General features: G+C 39.0%; 1 protein-coding gene across 4 annotated transcripts in view; it reads right to left on the reverse strand.

Annotated features, from left to right (window-relative positions):
• Positions 1-1,825: 1,825 nt before the first annotated feature.
• SMIM14 (small integral membrane protein 14) overlaps positions 1,826-26,610 on the reverse strand; it is a 79,504-nt gene continuing 54,719 nt past the window's right edge. The window contains exons 3-5 of one of the 4 annotated variants that reach the window (XM_032334120.1): positions 22,575-22,623; positions 12,434-12,576; positions 1,826-2,374 (exon numbers count right to left, since the gene is read on the reverse strand). In XM_032334120.1, the coding sequence (XP_032190011.1) occupies positions 2,300-2,374; positions 12,434-12,576; positions 22,575-22,623 (267 nt within the window). In that variant the 3' untranslated portion in view covers positions 1,826-2,299. Of the gene's footprint in view, positions 2,375-7,011; positions 10,136-12,433; positions 12,577-22,574; positions 22,624-26,610 lie in introns of those variants that run through there. The other 3 variants (XM_032334122.1, XM_032334123.1, XM_032334121.1) reach the window with 3 other exon arrangements.

The following is a 26,610-nucleotide window of genomic DNA, read 5'->3' on the forward strand; positions in this document are numbered from 1 at the left end:
TTGGCTTTTAATTTTTCTCTTAGCGATGGAACCTTACTTAGCTCTATACGTCTCTTACTTAACCTATCCAGAGCTCCATTTGGATATGTGGTATGCACCTTAAAATCATCAAAGCCAACACATGAGTATTGTTTTTCCTCTGTGGCAGCAACTGCCAGCTGACTCCAATAGCCACACTTCACTTATTTGGTAATAAAATTCCCAAATTTTAACTGGGCGGATATTTTCCAGGATGAACACCAATGACATCTAGCCTCCTTTTTTTTTTTTTTTTAAAGATTTTATTTATTTGATACAGAGAGAGAGAGATCACAAGTAGACAGAAAGGCAGCCAGAGAGAGAGGGGGAAGCAGGCTCCCCGCCAAGCAGACAGCCCAATGCAGGGCTCGATCCCAGGACCACGAGATCATGACCTGAGCAGAAGGCAGAGGCTTTAATCCTCTGAGCCACCCAGGCACCCTGACATCTAGCCTCCTTTGGGTATGGTCATTTTACCAAGTTGTGGCTAACGGAATGTGAATGGAAGGGAGATGAACAACTTCTAGGACAAACCCTTAAATGAATAGATAGGCCCTCCATGTTTCCTTCACCACCTCCCCTCAGGCTGGAGCACTGACCCAGTGAGTATTGTGGTGACCTCTGACAATGCAGAGGACAACACCGGGTGGACAACAGCCGTTTGAGAAACACTGCTCTATTGGTCAGTGGGGCAAGTCAGTTTGAGTTCTGAATACCTAAAGCAAGCTTTCAGCCCTACACTGCTTATATTTTTGAACTGTTGCCTGAAAGAGAACTTAAGTCGATCTGGGTTAAGCCACTGGTGTCTGTCTCCTTATTCCAGCAAGTTAACCTGTATCCTAACTGATTGCTCCCAATCTGCTCCTTCTCATTGGCCATTTTCCTTACCATCAACTTTTCCCATCTCAATTTCAATCATCAACCATCCGGTGGCTAAGACCCCAAAACTAGACTTAAGTCTTGTTTTCTCTCTTCCCTTCCATTCACTGTCAGGCCATCCACGTGGCCAGTTGGCTTTACCTCCAACATATATCGCAAATCTGATATCTTCTTCTAATTCATGTTGCCACAACCCTTTGCCAAAGAGATTAGCATCTCTTCTCTGGACCCCAGTGGCTTCCTAGCTTTCTACCTTCTTTCCTGATGCACACAGTTCATCTTCCATATAGCAGCCAGAGTGAGATTTTTAAAACCATAAATCAAATCATATATCTCTCATCCTTTGTCCCAAGGGCTTTTATACTCTTAATAAAACTCGAATTCCTTATTTTGGAGTTCAAGATCCTTAAGATGTAGACATACCTCATTTCTTTTGAGAGAGAGAGAGCTCTTGCATAAGTGCATGAGTTGGGGGGTGGTGCAGAGAGGGAGGGAGAGGGAAAGGCAGACTGCATGCTGAGACAGACTGAGCCCAAGGCTCGGCTCCATCTCATGACCCTGAGATCATGACCTGAGCCAAACTCAAGAGTTGGTCGCTTAAGCGACTGAGCCACCCAAGCACCCCTTCTAGACCATACTTCTGATCTCAATTTGTACAGGTCATTTGATCTTATTCTGGTCCCTTGAAAATGCCGATTATACTTCAGTCTCATGTCCTTTGTAGTTTTTTCTCTTGGAAAACTGCCCAGATCTTTGCACAGCTGCATCATCAAATCTCACCCCAAATATCATCTCTCTTTTTAAAAGACTTTATTTATTTATTTGAGAGACGGAGAGTATGAGCAGGGTGGGGAGGAACAGAAGGAGAGGGAGAGGCAGACTCCCTGCTGAGCAGGGAGCCTGAGGCGGGGCTCAATCCCAGGACCCTGGGATCATGACCGGAGCCAAAGGCAGACACTTAACCTACTGAGCCACCCAGGCGCCCCTTCAAATATCATCTCTTCAGAAAGCTCTTTCACCATTATTTTTTAACTTCACTTTAGTAGTTAGTTCCTGAAATATTAGCTTATTTGTTAGCTTTTGTATTTATCTTTCCCTGGTAAAAACTTCTGGAGGACAGGGACTAAAAACAAATGGCCTTATCACCAAAAGAATTCATGTTTTCTGAGACCCTTAAGTCTATTATGTGAAGAATTAATATTTATCCTATTAACAATTGTGATCCAAGTCCTTGCAACGTAATAATCCCACCTTTATTCCTTATTATAACAATGGTGTTTTTGTTTCCTTGGCATGCTTTATTATTTCTTTTCCTTCCTCCTCGCCTTCCTTTTTCTTTGTTTCTTTTTTCTTTCTTTCTCATTCCTTCTTTCATCTTTTCTTTCTTCTTCTTCTTCTTTTTTTAACATAGAGCCTTCTCATGAACTGAACAGACTTCTTTTATGGCCATCCATGAAGAAGGATGACATCTCCCTTCCTCATCCCCATAAGAAAAAATTGAGAAAATAAAAAAGCATTATTTTTAAGCATTAGGAAAACCTGTGAAATATCACTATTAAAAATAACTCTACTGCAGGAGAATATAAGATTTCACTTAATTCCCTGCCCATATATAGAAGTCAGCTAGTATAAAGGAAATTATTTTATGCTTTTGTTTAGTTTTTCATCTCTGGAACTAAAAACAAGCTTTAGCATTCTTTTTCAAAAGATTTGTTGATTTTAGAGAGAGACTGTGGGGAGGTGGGCAGAGAGAGAGAGAGAATCTTGAGCAGACTCCCCACTGATCTCAGAGCTTGAGGTGGGGCTAGACAGGGCTTGCTGGGGGGCTGGACCTAAGCTTGAGCTTACCACCCAGAGATCATGACCTGAACAGAAATCAAGAGTCAGACATTTGGCCAACTGAGGCACCCAGGTGCCCCAAGGCATAGCATTCTTAATGCCAAGAGTTCTTACCCTTAGTTGCTACTGGAATTACCTACAGATGCTTAGGTCAAACCCCATACCACATCTCTGAGGTGTGGAGCCAAAGCACCAGGTTTTTAAAGCTCTCAAAGTGCTGCCAATGTTGAGAACTATTAGTCTAATTAGTTTGCTCTTTAGCTTTTACTGCAATGGATTTATTCACCTATTAGTCAAAATGTATTTGCTTTCCAGTTTACCTTTTTTTTTTTTTTTTAAAAGATTTTATTTATTTATTGGTCAGGCATAGAGGGAGAGCGAGCGAGTGAGCACAGGCAGGCAGAGAGGCAGGCAGAGGCAGAGGGAGAAGCAGGCTCCCTGCTGAGCAAGGAGCCCGATGTGGGACTCGATCCCAGGACGCTGGGATCATGACCTGAGCCGAAGGCAGCCACCTAACCAACTGAGCCACCCAGGCGTCCCTTTCCAGTTTACCTTTCAAGGATTTTAAAATATTGATTGGACACTGACATTCTATTTAATGTTTTAATCTTTTTTTTTTTTTTTTTAGATTTTATTTATTTATTTGACAGAGAGACAGTGAGAGAGGGAAGACAAACAGGGGGAGTGGGAGGGAGAGAAGCAGGCTTCTCGCTAAGGGAGCCCGATGCGGGACTCGATCCCAGGACCCTATGATCATGACCTGAGCCAAAAGCAGATGCCTAACTGACGGAAACACCCAGGGGTCCCTAATGTTTTAATCTTTAATGTTTTTCTTGTGCCAGACTCTGGCCTAAATGTGCCACTGTCCATTCTTAGTAGAGTGAATTCTTTCCAACAGAAATTCAATGGAAGTGCCTCCCTAAATACCTAGTATCTGTACAACTTGAGGTTTTGAAAAGGGAGAGGGTATATATGTATGTGTGTGTGTGTATGTGTGTGTGTTGGGATGGTGAGGGCCTTTATATACAGTATTTATTTAGGACTTAACATTTTTACAAACATTTCATTTGATATTTACTTCAGCATTCTGTAAAGTGGTACCATATTTGTAAGTAAGTGAGGAAACTAATGCTTCGAAGTAAGTAGGCAGTCCAACAGTTACATAATTTGTTTTCCTTAGTATGGACTGCTCAAAATACCATCAGTCATTTAGTTGTCAAAAACTAATATTCACACAGTCTCACAAGAAGGGAACGAACATATTGAATGTAGAAGTAGAAATATAACCTGGGGCACCTGGGTGGCTCAGTCGGTTAAGCGTCTGGCTCTTGGTAATGATATCGGAGTCATGAGATCAAGCCCGCCATGAGGCTCCCTGCTCACTCCACAGTTCTGCTGGAAATTTTCTCCCTCTCCTTCTGCCCCTCCCTACTCTCTCTCAAATAAATAAATCTTTTTTTTTTAAATTTTATTTTATTTATTTATTTGACAGAGACCACAAGTAGGCAGAGAGGCAGGCAGAGAGAGGAAGGAGAGCAGGCTCCCTGCCGAGCAGAGAGTCCGATGTGGGGCTCGTTCCCAGGACCCCGGGATCATGACCTGAGCCAAAGGCAGAGGCTTTAACCCACTGAGCCACCCAGGTGCCCCTCAAATAAATAAATCTTAAAAGAAAATAATAATAACCCAGACTTCTTTTAAGCCAACTATTGAAGAGATTTGCAAAAATGTAAAACATGGCAGTCTTCTAAGTTTTCATTTTGGAAAATGGTTTTTTCACAAAAACCTTCATGTTAACATGTATTGGGTATATTGTTATTTTAAAATACGTAATGCTTTTAAATGTTCTGTTTTAATTTTGGATACAGTATATATTGATACATAAAACAATGCATATAAACAAAAATTCTTTGGCGTCTCCAAACCAGAAAGTTTGAGAATCACTATAAGCTATATGCTATAAACTATATGCTATCTTTTAGATGTAAGAAAAGCTAAAGATCTGAATGAATTATTTACCTTAAGCCCACCTCACACAAAGCTACTTGAATACTTTTCCTCCAAGGCTCAACACTATTAGCAATGCTAAATATTTTTACTACACATGAGACAATTATTACAATTACATGACTACAGGTCATGGATCCCAGGGTCCTGGAATCAAGCCCTGCATCAGCTCTCCGCTCAGCAGGGAATCTGCTTCTCCCTCTGTGCTCTGCCCCCTTCAAATAAACAAATAAAATGTTAAAAAACAACAACAAAAACAGCAAAATAGTAGACTTTTTCCATAATGCTGAATCTGCTATGTAGTACTTGTCCTCTTTGAGAAACTGTGCTCAGTTCTTCAAAATGAATAAAGGCAATGCAATTCAAATCCATTCATCATCATAACATAGCCTGAGTGTCTGAGGTTATGAGCAGTATGGGAACCAAATATTTAAGAAGTAGTAAGGCCTCTAGTATTGCAGGGGTTATATTTTTTTCTCATCCCTAAACTTCCTGGAAATAAGCAGAGTGTTATAAAAGGGAATATGGTTTTTTAAAATATTTATTTATTATTTTAGAGGGGGCAAGGCAGAGGGAGAGGGAGAGAGGATCCCAAGCAGACTCCCCACCAGCACAGAGCCCAAAGCACAGCTCAGTCCCACATCCCTGAGATCATGACTTGAATGGAAATCAAGAGCTGGATACTCAACCGACTAAGCCCCCCAGGCACCCCAGGAATATTCTTTCTTGACATGAAAGTTGCTTTATTCTTAAAACTATACATAGGTGCACCTGGATGGCTCAGTGGGTTAAGCCTCTGCCTTTGATTCAGGTCAAGATCTCAGGGTCCCTGGATTGAACCCCGCATCAGGCTCTCTGCTCGGCAGGGAGCCTGCTTCCCCTTCTCTCTCTGCCTGCCTCTTCGCCTACTTGTGATCTCTCTCTCTGTCAAATAAATAAAAAACAAATCTTAAAAAAAAAAAGCTACTCATATTATTCTTCATCCCTATCTACTCCCTGCTTCCCAAACATCTTCTACCCCCCTTTCACAAAACGTCTTAATCTGGCATCTGATGGTTTAAAATGTTTTTTGTAACATAATTCTGAATAACACCCATTTTACTGGGGGGGGGGTTGGTGGGGTTTTTTTGTTTGTTTGTTTTTACAGATTTTTGAAATTTATTTGACAGAGAGAGAGATCACAAACAGGCAGAGAGGCAGGCAGAGAGAGAAGGGGAAGCAGGCTCCCTCCTGAGCAGAGAGCCCGATGCGGGGCTTGATCCCAGGACCCTGAGATCATGACCTGAGCTGAAGGCAGAGGCTTAACCCACTGAGCCACCCAGCCACCCCTGAATAACACCCATTTTAAAGCAGAAATAAATACACTGTCGAAATGTTTATTGAACTGACATAGTCTATTTGTATGAGAAAAGATATGCAAAGTTAAGTTGCCCAGGGGAAAAGATCACTTTGATAACTCCAATTTTTAAAAATGTGAGAGCATCATAATCTCGGCTGATGTTTATGGAACTTCTTGGTGGCGAGAAAAATCGACTCTTAAAAACAGATTTGGAACTGAGACAACTATCAGATGAAATGGCAGGAAGCAAAAAAACTTATGAGAATTCTACTTTCTGAGAGGAAAATTAATACTGCAGAACCATTTAATGAAAACTTAGTTTTACAGGGGTTCAGGTATATATTGACATTCATGACAAATTTTAGATTGAAATCATTAATTATCTCCAGAAAATTATATGTCTCACACATTTCGCTATTTTAAAGAACACTTAAGTATCACACAGACACTGACCCATGCCAGGGCAATTTTACCATTTTTACGTGTATGTGGGGATTAATGATCTTTGGTATCTGGGTGCATTCCAGGTCACAAGACAAAAAGCAGATCTTTACTTGTGTGTGTGTTTGTACAGTTACACATCTTGCTCCCTTGAAGTAACATAGGCCTGCTCAAAAACATAATTAACATTATTAAATATTATTCCTTCAAAGCACAGGTATATTAACACTGCATTCTAGGAGGAAATTAAAAAATAAAAGAGTAAGTAAAGAAATGTAATTGTGATCTAATCTAGAGATTCTCAGACTCCCTACTTCTGAATATTGGCCCCACTGCTATTACATACATATTTTTCTTGTAACTTAAAGTTCTCTCTGTGGAAGGTCTTCAGTTAGGGGTAAAAAGTCTTACAAGGACACCGTTTAATAAAGGATGTAAACGTTCTACTAAGCAAAAGATTCATTTCCCCAAAAAAGCCAAACAGAAAACAATACGTTACTAATGTTTTCTATTTATTCATTAATAAAAAGTGCATAGTACAAGCCCTTTATCCCAGTCCAAGTACTCAGTAAAAGATTACAATAAACCCTGGATGGCACAGACATGATTTGTTTGGCATGACTTAAACATTGAAAAACAGCAATTCATACTTAGTACATCACATGACCACTTTCGCTTTTAACAAAGTAATCATTAGACATGGTAACAAATACATATGCTCTTCATTTAGAAATATCATGTTAAGACTAAATCTACTATTGCAACAACAAAAATTTAACCCCTTAAGTGTAAACTCTTCATTTCTCCTCAAGTTGCTGTTTTGTGTCTTAAGCTGACAAGCTGGTCAAATTTTAGCATGTTTATTTAGAGTGACAGGCTTTAATTCAGAGTGATACATTTCCAAGGTTCCTTTGAAAATAAAAGAATTCAGTCATTCTATAAACACTATCACATCACATACCACGATGACACTAAAAGTGACCATGGACTAGCTGAACCTTATAGTTACTTTAGAAAATTTCTGCAAGTTTATTTAAAATATGACTTGCTGGCCATGGGATAGTGCTTGGATAGATACATGATAAACTCTTTTACTATACACAGTTCCAATGTTAACTTTTTCCATATGGAAAGCTAGAAAACATTATTTTGCATAAGGGACATTACATGACTCTCAAACAAAATAAACTTATTGTTATTTGTGGAACATTTAAGAGCCCAAAGTGACTAAAATATGAAGCTTTATCTTTCCTTTCTCCAGATTATTTAAAAATGAATGTAGCCACAGTTCCGGTGAATATAAGCCAAGTAATGAGTAAGAGTGTGCTCAATAAAAAGGCCACATGTAGAAGCTTTAAGAATTAAATAGAGTAATATAAATTACTAGTTAGGTTAACAGGAATACTTTATAAGCAGTAGTATGCGGTCTTTCTCAGGAATGCAGAGAAATTTTACAAGCAAAAAAACCCAAAACTAAGTATTTCTCTAGGAACTTTTGTTCCTAATTAGACGGTCCATATAGAAAAGGTTAATATACTAGATGTACTGTCAATTAAGTGTATGTGACAGAAATGAAGAACCAGGAATGAGAATCTAGATTTGTAGGTCTCTAGCCAACTAACACTAGACACTCTTGTTTCCTCGTCAAGGCCAACTGGCTTCAACCAAAGCCAATTCTCAATTACTTGTGAGCCACAGATTCGGTGGATGCATCAGCATCTCTGCCAGAGGCAGGCTTTCTAGCAGCTTAGAGAACAGACTGCTAGGATGTATGTGCAAGCCTTCAAAGTCCAGGGGCCAAGGGCAGAAAAAGGAATGCTTAAAGAGATTTAACTCCAACCTATGCCATCACTGCCCTTTCCGCATTGAATACTCTAACAGCTGTAAAGCTGAGAACGCTTCCAGTAGGCCACAGCAAGAGGAAGATTTAAATCTATGGTGCTCCCTTATCTAAGATTTGACTTACCTGTGTTATGATACCCCTCAATTAGCACAAGTAACTAAGAATAGATGACACTATGTCAAGAAATTGAGCTCAAAGCTAAGATCCACAGAAGGAATGCAAGCAGTCAATATTGGATTATATAAGGAAATGAAGCCCTTAAAAAGTTTATGGCCTAAAATGTAATCATAATAAAGGGGGAAAAAATACCCTAGGAGCATCACACAATTGTATCAGAGACTCTATTAAACAGTACAATGATATAGAGAAGTTTATTAATTCATACATGTAATTTCTCAGATCGGTAACAGTGAAAAGCTAGACTGATCTGGGGGGAAAACCCTTACATCGATAGCAAAATATCTTCTAGCCCCCATAAACCATCTGTAATCACTTGCTAAGAAAAAAATTCCATAACCACATAGGTCATGCCAGACTTGTATTTATGCCATTTGTATTCATTTTCTTTCAAACTGAGCAAAACAATACAACCTTTTACTTTTTATACATTTCAAAATTTTACTTATAATAATGTTCCTCCCCACCCCAATCCATCTTATTACTAGAAAAGAATGAGATAAGGGGTGAGAAAAAAGATCCTTGATTGCTTTTTCATTTTCCTCTTTTTCCCTTGGAGTAAACCATCAAATATTTTCTGAAGTTAGAAGGGTAACAAAAGACTCAATTTTTTCTTCACAGAAAAAAATAGGCTAAATAAGTAAACAGCATTCAAATGTCAGCAACCAAATAGGCCCCAATACAGCTTTCAGAGTTCCATTTAACAGGGAAGAGTTAGAACAGAAAAGGTTCCTGAGAGGCACCCATTTAACAAATAAATTATAGCTTAAATTATTACTGTATAGAATAGACCTGGCAAAGGCAGAAAGCGTTAACCTTTTTCCTCCTTTCATGAACCTTATAAGGCTATAATGGACTGTAAATCACCCACCATATTTAAATTATGCTTATTTAAAGTTCTCCTAATATTAGACATTTTTGTGGGAATAGAAAACTTAGTAAACAACTATTTCATTTCTTCTCCCCTCTTTTTTCTAGCTACATAAGCCAGTTGTAGTGGATGACACAGATCTGGAAAATATTCCAAAGGCTGCCACAGTCCCAAGAACTAGAAAAAACTGCCACCCACAAATAAACTATTAAGGTAAATGTAAATACAGTGTGGTTCTAATTTTTTTTTCATACAATCTCAGAGAACACCAAGTAACTTTATAAATACCTTATGAAAAAAAAGCAATTTTAAAAACCTATCAAAACTATTTAAAATATTTAAAGGCAGGATCCCAAATTTCCTTCAATCAGGCCAGAAATCATCACAAAAAAATTATGATCACAGTTACAAATAGAATGAGTGGAATGTTTAAGTTGAGGATAACCAAAAAGGCCCATGTAAATTTTTTAATATAATCATTTACTCAAATATACTGTAAAAAGGAATGGTGATAACACAGGAAGCAAAAATAAGCTTGCGAGTGAAATTTCTAGAAGCTCATGAAAACAATACCATCCCATATTGCAGATGCAAAAGGAAAAACAGTCTAATGGGGTTAAGAGTACTCTGGTCATCTTCGTTCATTTGGTCGTGCAAGGTGTTAACTATTTTCACTTCCCATATCACAAAGTTAGTCCACAGGAGGGGCTGGTGGATCTTGTCCCTGGCATTAGAAAGACAGAAATTATGGAACCGACTTCTTGAATCCTAGTGCAACCGATCTAGCACATAATAAGAACTGAAGGCATGATCCCCACCCTCCAATCCCTAATCACATACTTATTTGGACTTCTCATATGCTGTTACACCAGGGAACGCTAGATTAACACTATAATTCACCAACGTTTGTCTCACTCCTCCCTGTGGTATGGAAGAAAGGGAAACTATGTAACAGTAAAATGATTTGGATGACACTGCTCTCCCTGACAGCACCAGAAGTGACATTTACACCAATAAAGATGGCACCATCCCTCTGGCTCAAGGTGACCGAGCACATTACAAAGTGAGGTAGAGACTCTTGCTTCTCCCTACCGAAGGTCAATAAGGAAGCATGTGGCCCCTGTTGCTACTGGCAGGCATTCTGTGACCACAAAGGGAGCCCACTTTGGAGCGAAGCTGATGGCTGAAGAAAGAAAGTACGTCTTTGATGATATTGTTTTTGGTTTGTGTTTTTTTTTTTTTAAGATTTTATTTATTTATTTGACAGAGAGATCACAAGTAGGCAAAGAGGCAGGCAGAGAGGGAAGGGGAAGCAGGCCCCCTGCTGAGCAGAGAGCCTGATGTGAGGCTCGATCCTGGGACCCTGAGATCATGATCTCAGCGGAAGGCAGAGGCTTAACCCACTGAGCAACCCAGGCGCCCCCTCTGGTGATGTTGTTTAAAGATCCAAACACTAATCCTACTTCTCTGGATATCCTAATGTGTGAACCACATTAGAGCCACTTGTTTAAACCAAGCAGAGCTGATCACTGTTACTTGCAAGAGAAAGTATGTGAACTGGAAGGGAAAGTTCAAAGTTTTTAGGAATCTTCAGGGAGATGCCATTTATTTATTGTGACACATTACAGGAGGTGCTGGTGGAGGCTGGTCAATTTTCTACTCGAAATTAGTATGTTTTCTTGCTTATTCCTTAGGGCAGTGGGCCTACTAGCCAAGAACTGCTGAGCTATGATGAAATAAGGTTTTGGGGCTGTCATCTTAAATTTCTGTCCCTTTCGATGGCTTCTAGGCCAGGTTATTAAGTTGGATTTCTTTAGCTGCAAATGTTGAGGAAGTGGCTCTCTGATATGAAAGTAATAAAACTATACCTAGAAAGTAAGAAAAAATACCAAGAAGAAAGCATCTTACCAGGATAACATACATGCTATTTTATGGATACCTTCTTCTCCAAAAGAAACAAAGAAAAAAAAATTTAAGGCTTTTTATATAGAGCTAACGATGCCTTCTTTCTTAATGTCAGCACGGCTATGTATCTAAATGCTCCTTTCCTAAACAAACCAAAGCACTGACCAATTATCATTCCACATTTGCTTCCTCCCACGTAAAGAGTTAGTTTAACTCACTTCTAATATTAGCAATACAAGACTGTGGAGAAAAAGAAGTTATTTTAGGAATTCCACCTGGTGAAGATTGGAGAAGGGAATCAGTGGGATAATTTGGTGTTCAACAAGTGAATTCACCATGTAAATATCTTTAAGGAAGTAATATCCAAGACAAATAGAAAAGAAAAAATATAAATACCCATTCTCCAAACGATTAAAAGGAGTCCTTCCGTGAAGTTTCTGTTAAAGACAGCACCAAAAACTCCCTGTTGGGTCACTTTATTTATCATGTTTTTTTATCTAGAAGGTTCTAAAAATGGTAGTTATCAGGACTATCAAGGTTTGCTAACATGAATGATCCTACTTCTCCTTCGTCAGTTCAGTTGACCTATTATGCAGAAATGGAAGAGTTTAAGAGAAATTGGACGGGAAAACAAGAGGAAAAAGGGATTTCACCAGACAGGCTCAGGTCCTCTATTGTATTTAATAGCTAAGAAAGAAGGGGAGAAACTGAAGTAGAGGGAAAAACATTTGAACTAGTGAACTAGTGAGAGAATTTAGGAAGCTGAAGGGACTAACTGTGAGGAACTGGGGAGTGGAAGACTGAGATTTGAGAATACTGCTGTGGTTTCTTACAAACTGGATTTTATTTTTTATATTAAGAAAGACTGGAATGTGAGTGAAGATCGGAATGTGTTTTAAAATTCTCTCTGGGCTACAGGTCTGTGCTTTTCTACGTAACTCCTTGAAGACTAAGCTATTTGGCGTTGCAAGATTTATAAGGACTCCACGGCAAGAACTTACTCCGTGAGTTAAATCTTCCTTTTGCTAATTCTGGTATTTCAGTCAAAACAAACTCCTCCCATTTCCAGGCCATACCCCTCCCTTATCCAAATGAATTTCTAATCCACAACACTTACATTATGAGGACTGGCTGGCTTGCCCGTTAGGTTGGATCCTCTTAGATTAGGAGGTCTCAGTAGAAACAAGATCACTGCAATAACCATCCAGGCCATCAAGATCATGGTAATACTGATGCCATTATCACCAGAGGGCCCTGGTACTAAAGACAAACAAAAAATATATTTGCAAAAAAAACTGTAGCATGGTTATAACGTTGTTAGATAATATAAAAAGAAATTCCAATATTTAAATGCCAATTTCAAAAATTGTATCAATATTAAAAGTTGTATAAATAACTTTAAGAAGTGCAATTATGAAATACATCTTCAACTTCCCTTTCCTCTTGTGAGAATATCTAAATGGTTAATGGTATAAAACAGTCATAGGACAAAGCCTATATTACATAAGGATTTTAATAGTCTAGTGGTTCTTAATATTTTGGTGTGATAGAATTCTTTGAGCATTTAGAAAAATTACGGATTCTTTCTACTCTAAGAACTCATGTATACACACTCAATTTTGCATATAATTTGGAAGGTTCATAAATGCACAAAACCACCAATCCCTAGACACGTTGAGATCTATAAAACCCAGATTAAGACCACCTGATGTACAGTAAAAACACTCTACTTCAGGACGGGAGAATTCTGCATTTTAATTACAGAAGCAGCATGAAAAAATAACAGAGTATAAGGAAAAGGGATTATCTGGATTGTATAATATATAAATGAATTTCATGATATTCTCAAACAAAGAGTAATAATTTGGCCTTCTTTTTTGCAAAAAGAAGTTGGATTCAGATCTAGATATTCTAAAGTCTATGCATTTATCAAAAGAAAATTGTCAGGGCTGTGTGTGTTGGTCTCTCCCAGCTGCCTGAGGCAGCCATATCTTATTTAATCCATTATAACAAGTACCTAGCCTAGTGCTTGGCCCACAGTATGAGCTTAACAAGTTTCTGATAAATAAAACAAACTTATCGTTGAGGTACATTAGAGAACTCAGTTGCCAAAAATGAAAATTAAAGATTAGATTTCTAAAGAAAAACAGTGTATCTACATGGTTACTAAAATAGTTCACCAGGACTGTAACTGTTTAGTTTAGTTTCCCCGCCTGGAGAAAAAGAAGAAATCCAGACAAGACGTTGAAACTAAGCTGATGCACGAAACTGGGGTACATGGGCCCAGGTCTCACTCCCAAGCAAGGGAAGGGATGGGTGGCCTTACTGAGGCCGAGGGTTAGTGACCAAAAGGAACAACAGTCAAGCAATTGCTCCGCTGGCCCAGGCTAGAGAGGAATGTGGCCTCTTGTCCAAGCCCCCATCACTTCCCCAGAAACAGAAAATACAGGACTCCAGGTCACCAAAACTGTGTTATCACACAATGCATTAGTATTTTTTTCCTCTGTATCATACCCATTCCTTTCTTTGTTCTCTCCAACTATATTAAACGTGCCTCCCTCGTAACTAAGACAATTTCTCCACTTGGCTTTAGATCACTTCTCTCTTGCAGAGATCTTATCCATTACACACTCTCTTAGGTATTCAACACCGCTCCCCGTTGCAGCCATCCTGTAAATCACTTAAACACATCAACTTTCCCCACTTGGGGGGAAACAAATCCCTCCCTCAAACCCTTTCCTTGCCCAGCTATCAAAGCTAACAGCTTAAGAAATGACTACATTTCACTACCTCCCATTCAACCCTTCAGGTGGGTACCCACCTCCATCCTGGAAACAGCTCTTCAAAAGGTCGCCTATACCTCCCCATGCTTCTAAGTCTCATGGCTAATTATAGAGCTCATTTTCCAGGACCATTCTCTCCTTTTTAAAACACTTTCTTCCTTTGTCTTGCCTGACTACTGCCTAGTTTTCTTTCTTACACTTACGACTCCATATATGCTTATTCTCCTCTTCCTGGCTTTTATTTATTTATTTTTATTATTATTTTTAAAGATTTTATTTATTTGACACAGAGAGAGAGAATAAGTAGGGGAAGCAGCAGGCAGAGGGAGAGGGAAAAGCAGAGTCCCCGCTGAGCAGGGAGACTCTAAGAGCTGGTGGATCCCAAAGGATGCGGGGCTTGATCCCATAACCCTGAGATCATGATCTTTCATGATTAGAGATACTAGGTATCTGAACTGACTTGGACTTGCTGAAATATTCAGAAACAGAGATGAATGGAATCACTGAAGGCTTTCTGTGATTATCTGCAGTCCCTATGACAAGACACTTCATCAAGTCTCAAAACGGGTATGCTACTCAAATTCCTTCAGACTACATACATGCAGTGAAAACAAACAACTATAAGGAACAGCTTTTAAAAAAACCTTTTTTTTAAAAGTTTTAGTTTTATTTAAGTAACGTCTACATCCACCATGGGGCTTGAAAGTCACTATCCGGAAATGAAGAGTTACACGCTCTTCTGACTGATCCAGCCAGGAGCCCGAAGGAGCAGCTATTTTAAAGTCAGTAAAGAGAGGTGGATAGGCTCTGGTCACTGTGTGTGTGTTTTTGTTTGTTTGTTTTTTCTTTTAAAGATTTTATTTATTTATTTGACAGAAAGAGATCACAAGTAGGCAGAGAGAGAGGAAGGGAAGCAGGCAGAGAGCAGAGAGCCTGATGCGGGGCTCAATCCCAGGACCCCGAGATCATGACCTGAGCGGAAGGCAGCGGCTTAACCCACTGAGCCACCCAGGTGCCCTGTTTGGTTTTTTTTTTCTAAGTGAGTTTTCTTTTTTTGAGATTATTTATTTATTTGAGAGAGAGAGAGAGACAGAGAGATCACAAGCAGGCAGAGAGGCAGGCAGACAGAGGAGGAAGGAGGCCCCCCGCTGAGCAGAGAGCCCGATGTGGGGCTTGATCCCAGGACCCTGATCTCATGACCTGAGTCGAAGGCAGAGGCTTAACCCACTGAGCCACCCAGGGGCCCCACAACTGTGGTTTTTAGTGTGATAACTTTTTGGCACTTACAAATATCAGGGGCACAATCACATGGGAGTTACAAAATCTGTTTCCTTACTGTCTAGAAACTTTGTCTTAAGAGAGTAAATGCTTTTTATTCTAGGTCTGGAAAGACATGAAATAAAAAAATGTAAAAGGACTCTACATGAAAGTATAGCATTCTATTTTGCTTAAAGTTTAAGTCTTTAGTTACAAGCAAATGTATTACACATAGCTTACAAATGAAATATTCACAATAAAGCCATTAACTTAGCTGGATACCAGGAAGATGAAAGAGTAGAGAGGGAGGCTCTAAGAGCTGGTGGATCCCAAAGGATTATTTCTATAAATTGATACAGGTTTCCAGTGGAAAAGTAGAAAAAGAACAAGAGTGAATGTGGCACAGTAGCACCAGGAGGTTTTCACTCCATAATTTTGGGGTTGTATAGAATAACTACATTATCTCCAGCACAGCTACCTGTTTTCGAGTGGATTTACTCCAGAATCACGTTAGTGGTAGAGCCGGTTTCCATATAACGCTTTATCTGAAAGGCAGTCTTTTGGAAGAGCGAGCAGACTTGCTCTGTACTGCTCTAGACAGCAAAACTATAGGTGAACACTACAATGAAGCGGAGGTTAGCTCAATATAAAGAATCATGCGGCAACTGAATCTGCTAACACATTGCAGCTAAATTCTGCTACCACACAAAGTCATGAGCTCCATATTCAATTAAATCATCTCAAATACATGCAATATGATACCATGGCAGGCACAATGGGTACTGTGATCTAATAAGAAATACAGATTTGGTTTTCATTCCAGTTCCTGGCAAAGAAATCCTAAAACCCTTGGAATTTCCTGAGAGACAGGAGAGAAATGTCATTTGTTGTTACTAATAATAAACTTGAGTCTATGCTAATGAGATGACCTTGTGGGCCTCTTGAGAGCTTCAGGATGGGGTCTGCTTGCCAGAGTTGGACCATATAGTTAGAAAGCTGAAACTTTCAGCTCTACTCCCTAACCTCCAGAGAGGAGAGGGGCCGGAGATCGAGTTAATCACCAATGACCAATGATTTAGGCATTCACATCTACAGAATGGAATCTCCATAAAAACTCTAAACAACGGGGTTCAGAGAGCTTCCTAATTGGTGAATACTTAGGAGTACTAGGAAAGTGGCACACCCAGAGAAAACAGGGAAACTCTGCACCCCTCCGCCACATACCTTGCCCTGTGCAACCCTTCTGTCTGACTGTTCTTTAGTTGTACCCTTTATGATACACTCGTAACGTAAGTAAACTGTTTTCCTGAGTTCTGTGAGCCATTCTAGCAAATTACTGAAATTGAGAAGGGACTGTGGGGACTCTTAATTAATATATATTTTATGAAAACAGGAAAAACTCACTGGAGAAAATTTAGAATACAAAGAAAAGTAATTCTATCGCTCACAGGAAACAACTGCATAAACTGTTCAAAAATACGGCTTTCAGACAGGATTTCCACCAAATGCTGAAGGAAGCAGTGGAGAAAAACTGGCCAATATAACTAAATTGATACTTAAGCTCTAAAGTTTTGTCTTTATACGTAGATTAAGAAATAAAATCTCACTCAAAGAAATAAAGAGTTTATTTGGTTTAAGGGGCGGCTGGCTCGAGCATGGTAAATACCACAAATGTAATACATACTTGTTTTTCCATAAGGAGTTCAATAAGATTATTTTCAACTAGAAGAACAGGTTTTAACTTAACCTGCTAGGGGAAAATTTTGAGCTGCCTGTCGGAGGGCATAGTGTAGATTAATGAATGCTACTGAAAAAATACCACAAAGAGATCAAGACTGGAAGAACCACCACCCAGTATCCCAACAATCTAACACAAAGTCCGCACATGACCATTACCTTCTTGTTCAGAGGCTGCACCAGTGGACAATGATCTGACAAAATTTCTACTTTGGGTGAAGCACTGTACTAGCTCCTATTTCTCTAAGTTGTTGTATTTACAGAATTTAATGGGCCATCCGGTTTACACAGCAGTAACAATAATTAATAATGCAATTAAAGTCCTTCTATAATAACACTTGCTGTATTTAGTGTCAGATACAAAATAAAGTGGAGCTCAGCTTCAAGGATAATAAGTATAAGCAACTAGCCTATTAATAAATGCGATTTGGTATTATGCCAAAAGCCTTAAAATGTACATAAAATGTAGGAGGGGGGAGTTAAAATGTTGGGATTTAGAATGGGATCACACTTTAGTTGTTATCAACTTAAAATAGAATCTTCTAAGCTGTTTTATGTAAGTATCATGGTAACCACAAAACAAAAACCTATAGTAAATACACAGAAGATAAAGAGAAAGAAATATAAGCATAACACTAAAGAAAGTCCTCAAACCACAAAGGAGGAAAGCAAGAGAAGAAAGGAACAGAAAGGAACTATAAAAACAGCCAGAAAATAATGAACACAATGGCAAGTATATATACCCATCACTAATTATTTTAACTGTAAGCAAACTAAATTCTCCAATCAAAAGACAGAGTGGTGGGGTGCCTGACTGGCTCTGTCAGCATGTGACTTTTGATCTCAGGGTCATGAATTCGAGCCCCATGTTGGGTGCAGAGCTTACTTGGAGGGAAAAAAAAAAAAAGCACAGAGTGGCTGATGGATTAAAAAAACAAGACCTATCTATATGCTGTCTATAAGAGACTCACTTCAAATGTAATGACATACACAGACTGAAAGTGAAGGCACAGAAAAAGATATTCCATGCAAACAGAAACCAAAAGAAAGCTGGAGTAGCTATACTCATATCAGATAAAATCAATTTTAATACAAAGACTGTAAGAGACAAATAAGGGCATTACATAACGAAGGGGTAAATCCAGTAGGAGGATATGACATTTGCAAATATTTATAGGAACACCTAATATATAAAGGAAATATTAACAGACCTAAATGGAGAAACAGACAGCAATACAGTAATAGTAGAAGACTTTAATACCTCACTTATATCAGTGGACAGATCACCTAGACAGGAAATCAATATGGAAACATCAGCCTTAAATGACACATCAGACTAGATGGACTTAACTGTATACACAGAACATTCCAGCCAAAACCAACACAATACACATTCTTCCCAAATGTACACAGAACATTCTCTAGAACAAATCAGATGCTGACCACACTGAAATCATACTACGGATCTTTTCCGACCACAGCAACATAAAACTAGAAGTCAACTATACAAAGAAAGTTGGAAAATTCACCAATATGTAGAGATTAAACACACTACTGAACGGCCAATAGATTAAAGAAAAACAAAATTTTTTAAAGACAGTATTCACCCACTTTTATTTTATTTATTTATTATTTTTAAAAGTAGGCTCCAAACCCAACATGGGACTTGAACTCAGGACCCTAAGATCAAAAGTTACATGCTCTACTGACTGAACCAGTTAGGTGCCCCAGAAAAAATTTTTCATAGAATCCGAAAATATCCCAAATCAAACAAACAAGGAAATATAACACCCAAATTTAGGGGATGCAGCAGAAGCAGTTCTAAGTGGGAAGGTCAGAGTGATAAATGTCTGCCTCAAGAAATAAGGAAAGTCTAATTTTATACCCCAAAAGAAAAAAAAAAAAAGAATAAATGAAGCCCAGAGTCAGTAGATATAAGGAAATACCAAAGACTAGAGTAGAAATAAATGATACATAAATTAAAAAGTTAACAGAAAAGATCAATACTGAGTCTCTGAAAAGATAAACAAAACTGACAAACCTTTAGTCAGACTAACTAGGAAAAAGAGGGACAGGACTCAGCTAAAATCAGAAATGAAAGAGGAGATGTTACAACTGACAGTACAGAAATATAAAGGATGAAAACAGACTAGTATGAATCATCATATACCATATTCTTGATATATAATCATATACCAAGAAATGAATAAATTCCTAGAAACATGCAGCCACCAACAGAAAATCTGAACAGACTGATAACTAGTAAGGAGAAGAATCAGTAATGAAAAACCTCCCAACAAACCAAAGTCCAGGACCAGATGGCTTTACTGATGAGTTCTACCAAACATTTTTTTTTTTAAAGATACTATTTATTTATTTGGCAGAGAGCGCTAGAGAGCACAAGCAGGCAGAGCAGCAGAGGGAAAGGGAGAACGCTCCTCCCCGAGGAGGGAGCCCGATGCAGGGCTTGATCACAGGACCCTGGGATCATGACCTGAGCCGAACGCAGATGCTTCACCAACTGAGTCACCCAGGTGCCCCAAACTAAAAGACTTCTGCACAGCAAAGAAAGCAATCAACAAAATAAAAAGGTAACCTACTGAATACAAGAAAATATTTGCTCTTTAAAAAAAGATGGGGGTGCCTGGGTGGTACAGTCAGTTAAGCATTCAGCGCAGGTTGTGATCTCAGGGTCCTGAGATCGAGCCCTGCATCGGGTTCCACGCTCAGCACAGCATCTGCTTTGGACACTCTCCCTTTCTCTTTGCTCCTTCCCACTAAGCACATGCTCAATGACTAAAATAAATCTTTAAAAAAAATATATTTTATTTATTTATTTGACAGAGAGAGAGATATCAAAAGTAGGCAGAGAGGCAGGCAGAGAGAGAGGAGGAAGCGGGCTCCCTGCCGAGCAGTGAGCCCAATGCAGGGCTTGATCCCAGGACCCTGGATCATGACCTGAGCCGAAGGCAGAGGCTTAACCTACTGAACCACCCAGGCGCCCCTAAAATAAATCTTAAAAAAAAAAAGAGAAAATATTTGCAAATCATATAAATATTCAAATATTTGAATATTTTTTGTGTTAATACTCAAAATATATAAAGAACCTATATAGCTCAACAGCAAAAAACAATCCGATTAAAAAATCATCAGAAGACTTGAATAGGCATTTTCCCAAAGACGACGCAGATGACCAACAGATCAAAATCACTAATCATCAGGAAATGCAAACAAAAGCATAATGAGGTATCATCTTATGCCTGTTAGAAAGTCTATCACCCAAAAGACAGGCAATAAGTGTTGGTGAGGCTATAGAGAAAAAGAGCTCTTGTGCACTGTGGGTAGGAAGGTAAACTGGTGCAGCCATTATGAAAGACAGTATGTAGTTTTCTCAAAAAATTTAAACAAGAACTACCATTATATGATCCAGCAATTCTACTTCTTGGTTTTTTAAAAGGAAAATGAAAACATTAATTCAAAAAGATATATGCACACCCATGTTCAATGCAGCACTATTTACAAGAGCTAAGAGCTGGAAACAATCAAGTGTCCATCAAGGAATGAATGGATAAAGAAGGAGCCATGTACATATACAAGATAATATTTTTCAGCCACAAAAACAATGAAACTTTGACATTGTGACAACATGGATGGATGTGAAATAAGCAAGACAGAGAAAGACAAATGCCATATTATCTCACTTATATGTGGAATCTAACAAAACAAAACAAGCTCACAGACACAAAGAAACTATTGTTGATTGCCATAGGGAGGTGAAGGGTAGGAAAAAGTGAAGTGGAAGGAGAAGGTAAAAAAAAACAACTTAAAAACGTGCACACAAAGGATGCTTGTTCAACTATCATTTGTAATAGCAAAAAATGTAAGAGCAGCCTAAAATTTCAATGAAAGGAAATAATTTAAACACTGGTATATCCCCGGGCACTTGGGTGGCTAAGTCAGTTAAGCATCCAACTCCTGATTTCGGCTCAGGTCATGAGGTCACGGTCATGAGCTAAAGGCCCAAGTCTGGTACCACACTCAGCAGGTAGTCTGCTTGAGATTTTCTAGCCCTCTCCCTCTGACCCCTCCCCTGCTTGCATGAATAAGCTTGTGTTCTAAAATAAATTTTTTTTTTAAACAATTTTTTTTTTTAAAAACAAACAAAGAGGGGCGCCTGGGTGGCTCAGTGGGTTAAAGCCTCTGCCTTTGGCTCAAGTCATGATCCCGGGGTCCTGGGATCGAGCCCCACATCAGGCTCTCTGCTCAGCAAGGAGCCTGCTTCTACCTCGCTGTCTCTCTGCCCGCCTCTCTGCCTAATTGTGATCTCTGCCTGCCAGATAAATAAATAAAATCTTTAAACAAACAAACATACAAACACTGGTGTATCCCCATAAAGTATTATTATTTAGTCAGTTACTATTTTTTAAGATAGTAAAATATATACTGATATGTTTATAATACAGTAGTGAAAAACAACACACACAAAGTGATTCCATTTTCCTAAGTGTTTTAAAATTAATTGTACCAGGTTTCAGACTCCCATTAATGTCACACTTCCATTCTTAGTCAAATTATTATGCCCTACGACAGAACTGGCTTAAATGTTAGTTATTAGTTCCCCTCAAGTCATCTGTATCCTGAAAAAAAAAAAATATGTCTCACCTAATAGCCAGTCTAGGGGCACTGGGTGGCTCAGTCGGTTGAGCCTTCAAGTCTGGGTTTTAGCTTCCATGGGTTGTGAGATAGAGCCTCAAGTTGGCTCCGTGCTCAGTGGGGAATTTTCCTTTCCTTTCTCTCTCCCTCTGCCCCTCCCCCTATTTGTGTGCACACTCTCTCTCTAAAATAAATCTTAAAAAAAAAAAAAAAAAAAGTAGTCACCAAGTCTCTCAGCTATATTCACAATGCAGGATCCATCTTCCTGCTCACATTCTCACTTTGTATATCAACACTGCCATAAAGCTACACTGAGAAACCTTCCAACTGCCTAAGCTCTCTTGAAAATGCCAATGTCAGAACCAAAAGGCCCCAAGTTTCCAAACCATAGGTAAGAATGGCTTCCTCCCTTCATTCAGAGGTTCCCAAAGCTGCCAATAGATGTAAAAAGATTATAGAGAAAGGGTGAGGGGTTTGTGCTAGTAGCCTTGATGGTCCGGTAGGACCAGCCAAAAGTGCGCTGTTACACATATGTTTGCAAGAAAAAGGTCTGAAAAGTTTTGCACCAAGTTGTCAATAATGGTTATCTTTTAGTATTCTGGAAGTCTTATCTATGATTTTAAAATTTTCTTCAATGATCAGAGTTTGTTTTCGAGGCAAAAAAATTTTTTTAATTAAAAAACGAAATATTTACGTAGGAAATACATTACTGAGAACCATTTCCTTAAACAGTAAACTGTAAGAAAAATTTCTGACAAATATTCACAGTTCTCTGTCCTCTAATTCTGCCCCCAGTGCTAAGGTTCCTCCTGTCCCATCATTACTTACATTCCTGAAGACATTCCGTGTCTGTGCAGTAGGACTGGGACTGCCTCAACTACAATGAATAAGAAGAAAGGAAAGTTAGCCATTGGACTTAACCAACAAGGGATAATCTTTATTAGAAAAGTCGTGTTTTATTTTTTAATGAATGTTACCATACTAGATATACCAGCAGAATACCAGCAGAATCAAACACTAACATAGACCACACTGAAGAGTAGTCCAGCTTTGGGGGCCTTTTTTCTACTAAAAATAATTTTCAAATATACTGTGATCTAATGCAGTTCACTTATCTAAATTAAGGAATTTTTTTAAAAAGCACCTCTGACAGGGGCGCATCTGGGTGGCTCAGTGGGTTAGGCCTCTGCCTTCGGCTCGGGTCGTGATCACGGGGTCCTGGGTTCGAGCCCTGCGTCGGGCTCTCTGCTTGGTGGGGAGCCTGCTTAACTCTCTCTCTCTCTATCTGCCTGCCTCTCTGGCTACTTGTAATCTCTCTCTGTCAAATAAATAAATAAAATCTTTAAAAAAAAAAAAAAGCACCTGTGACAGAGACTCCTATTGCACATTAATAGACTTCCCAAAGGAAAAGCTGTCAACTGTAGAAGACGACTAGAAAGAGAGTACACTCTGTTAATGAGATTTTTTTCTCACTGAAAATTAGAAGCAGATCAAGAAAAAAACAGATTCTATTTGTAGAAAATGTATCTTTGAAAGGGAGCAATCTATTTTTCTCCCTTTTTGCTTGTATTTGCATAAGCAGTGGCTGGATAAATAAGAAACTAATAAAAATGGATACCACAGGGGCTGAGAGGGGATGGAGGAGTAGACTCTGACAGAGACGAAAGCTGAAGTTTCCAATGTCTCTTTTTCCAGAATTTAATTTGGGAACCATGTGCTTATCAATTTTCAAAAGAAAATGTAAAAAGAAAAAAACAATCGTAGACACACATCATCCTTTTATGTTCACCTATGCTGAGACATTTTAGGATGTTTAGAAACGATAATATGATAAACCTTAAAATAGAGATGACTATATAGTAAAGAGGAGGAGGAGCATGGAACTTTTCAAATCAGCCTTGTTACTTTGTAATAATACCCTTTCTGCATTACAGCAAAAACTCAACACTTGCAGTTGCTTGGGGAAAAGCAACAACAGAGTTGTTGTGCTTAGCTGGTTAAGTATGAGCTCTGCAGAAAGACCTGGTCTTTAAGTCTGGATCTGCAACTTTCTAGAGTTTCAAGGTCTTGGGAAAGGTCTTTAATACTTCTAAGCTTGAGTTCCCTCACCTGGTAAATCAGGTATACTGTTACCTATATTTGAGTACTAGTGAGAATTAAAACAGATAATGCATATGAAATGTAGTAACAACCCAAGAAATGTTAGTGATTATTACTACTGTGCCACACAAATTACAATCTCATCTAAGCAATTACTGCAATTAACTACACAAATCATTTTGTAATTTGTTCTCTAAGAGGACCGGACTTGCTTTGGTGTGTACCTCTAAAAGTCATCCTACTTGAACTAAAATGGGAAAACAGATCATAATGTAAAAATATGCTGTATATCCTAACCCTAAATATGAAAGGAATTAATCAAAAAACTTCAAAAATTATACATTCTATGGCCATTATCAAAAAGACAAAAAACAACAAATGTTGATGAGGACATGGAGAGAAGGGAGCCCTTGTGCAATGCTGGTGGGAATGTAATTTGGTGCAAGCCACTATGGAAAACAGTATGGAAGTTCCTCAAAAAATTAAAAATAGAATCACGGTATGATTCAGCAATTCCACTTCTGGGTATTTATCTAAAGAAAAGGAAAGTTCTAGTTTGAAAATATATGCACCCCCCATTTCACTGCAGCATTACTTACAATAGCCAAGACATAGAAGCAAGCTAAATGTCCACCAGTGTACAAATGGGTAAGGAAAACATGGCAAACATACACAATGGGATATTACTCGGCCATTTGCAACAACAAGGATGGACTGGGAAGACATCAGGCTAAGTGAAGGAAGTCACAAAGAAAACATAAATACTATATGATCTCATATATTGTGGAATATAAAAACAAAAAGCAAACAGAGTTTATGGAAATAGAGACCAGATTATTATTTTGCCCAGATCCATCACAGAAATCACTGTGTGTGGCAGCCCTGGCCTGATGAAATGTATTTCTTTTTTTTTTTTTTTTTTAAAGATTTTATTTATTTATTTGACAGAGAGAAATCACAAGTAGATGGAGAGGCAGGCAGAGAGAGAGAGAGGGAAGCAGGCTCTCCGCTGAGCAGAGAGCCCGATGCGGGACTCGATCCCAGGACTCTGAGATCATGACCTGAGCCGAAGGCAGCGGCTTAACCCACTGAGCCACCCAGGCGCCCTGAAATGTATTTCTTAAGTAACAAGACCTGAATGTTAAAACGATTCCCTGATCCATGGGCTGCAGACACTCCACGGTGTGTTAGCAGGAATGAAAACAACATTCACTTTGTTGGAGATCATCATCACAGCTCTTGAGTAAGCAGGTACATTGTCCAGGAGCAGTAATAATTTGAAAGGAATCTCTTTTTTTCTGAGCAGTAAGTCTCAGTGGGTTTAAAATATTCAGTAAACCATGTTGTAAACAGATTGCTGTCACGCAGGCTTTGTTGTTCCATTTACAGAGCACAGCAGAACAGAATCAGAATAATTCTTAAGAACCCTAGAATTTGGGGAACAGTAAGCACTTGACTTCAGCTTGAAGTTACCACCTACATTAGCCTCTAATAAGACAGTCAACTTGTCCTCTGAAGCCAAGTATTGACATAACTTTCCTCTCTGGCTAAGAAAGTACTAAATGGTGTCTTCTTCCAGTAGAAGCTTTTTTATCTTCGTTGAAAATCTAGTGTTAGGGATGTGTGGGTGGCTCAGTCATTAAGAGTCTGCCTTCAGCTCAGGTCATGATCCCAGGTTCCTGGGATGGAGTCCCGCATTGGGCTCCCTGCTCAGTGGGAAGCCTGCTTCTCTCTCACTTTCCCTGCTTGTGTTCCTTCTGTTGCTGTGTCTTCTATCAAATAAATAAATAAATAAAGTATTTTTTAAAAGAAAAAAAGAAAATCTAGTGTTTCGTATGGTTACCTTCATGACTATCTCAGCTACATCTTCTGGGTAACCTGCTGCAGCTTCAACAGCAACACTAGAGGCTTTACCTTGCACTTTTTGTTATGGAGATGACCTCTTTCCTTAAAACTCATGAATAACCTCTGTTAGCTTCAAACTTTTTCTTCTGCAGCTTCTTCACCCCTCTCAGACTTCAGACTTCAGACTTCATGGAATTGAAGAGATTTAGGCTCTTGCTCTGGATTGGGTTTTGGCTTAAGAGAAGATGGTGGCTGGCTGTTCTTCTATCCAGACCACTCAAACTTTACCATTATCAGCAATAAGGCTGTTTTGCTTTCTAATCATTCATGTGTTTGCTGGAATAGAACTTTTAGTTTTCCTTCAAGAACTTTTCTTCCGGGGTACCTGGGTGGCTCAGTGGGTTAAAGCCTCTGCCTTCAGCTCAGGTCATGATCCCAGGATCCTGGGTTCAAGCCCCACATCGGACTCTCTGCTCAGCAGGGAGCCTGATTCCCCCTCTTTCTCTCTGCCTGCCTCTCTGCCTACTTGTGATCTCTGTCAAATAAATAAATAAAATCTTAAAAAAAAAAAAAAAGAACTTTTCTTTTGCATTCACAGCTTGGCTAACTGGCACAAGAGGCCTAGCTTTCAGTCCATCTCAGGTTTTGACATGCCTTTCTCACTAAGCTTAATCATTTCTAGTTTTTAAATTAAAGTATGAGATGTGGGACTCCTCCTTTCACTTCAACACTTAGAGGTCATAGGGTTATTCACTGACCCAATTTCAACACTGCAGTCTTTCAGGGAATAACAAGGACAGAGGAGAGGGAGAGAGATGGGGGTGGGGGTATAGCCAGTTGGTGAAGCGGTCACGACACACAACATTTATGGATTAAGTCTGCCATCTTATATGGGTGCAGTTCATGGTGCCCCCAAATC

The sequence above is a fragment of the Mustela erminea genome, chromosome 2 (genome assembly GCF_009829155.1).
Source record: "Mustela erminea isolate mMusErm1 chromosome 2, mMusErm1.Pri, whole genome shotgun sequence".
Classification (NCBI taxonomy): Eukaryota; Metazoa; Chordata; class Mammalia; order Carnivora; family Mustelidae; genus Mustela; species Mustela erminea.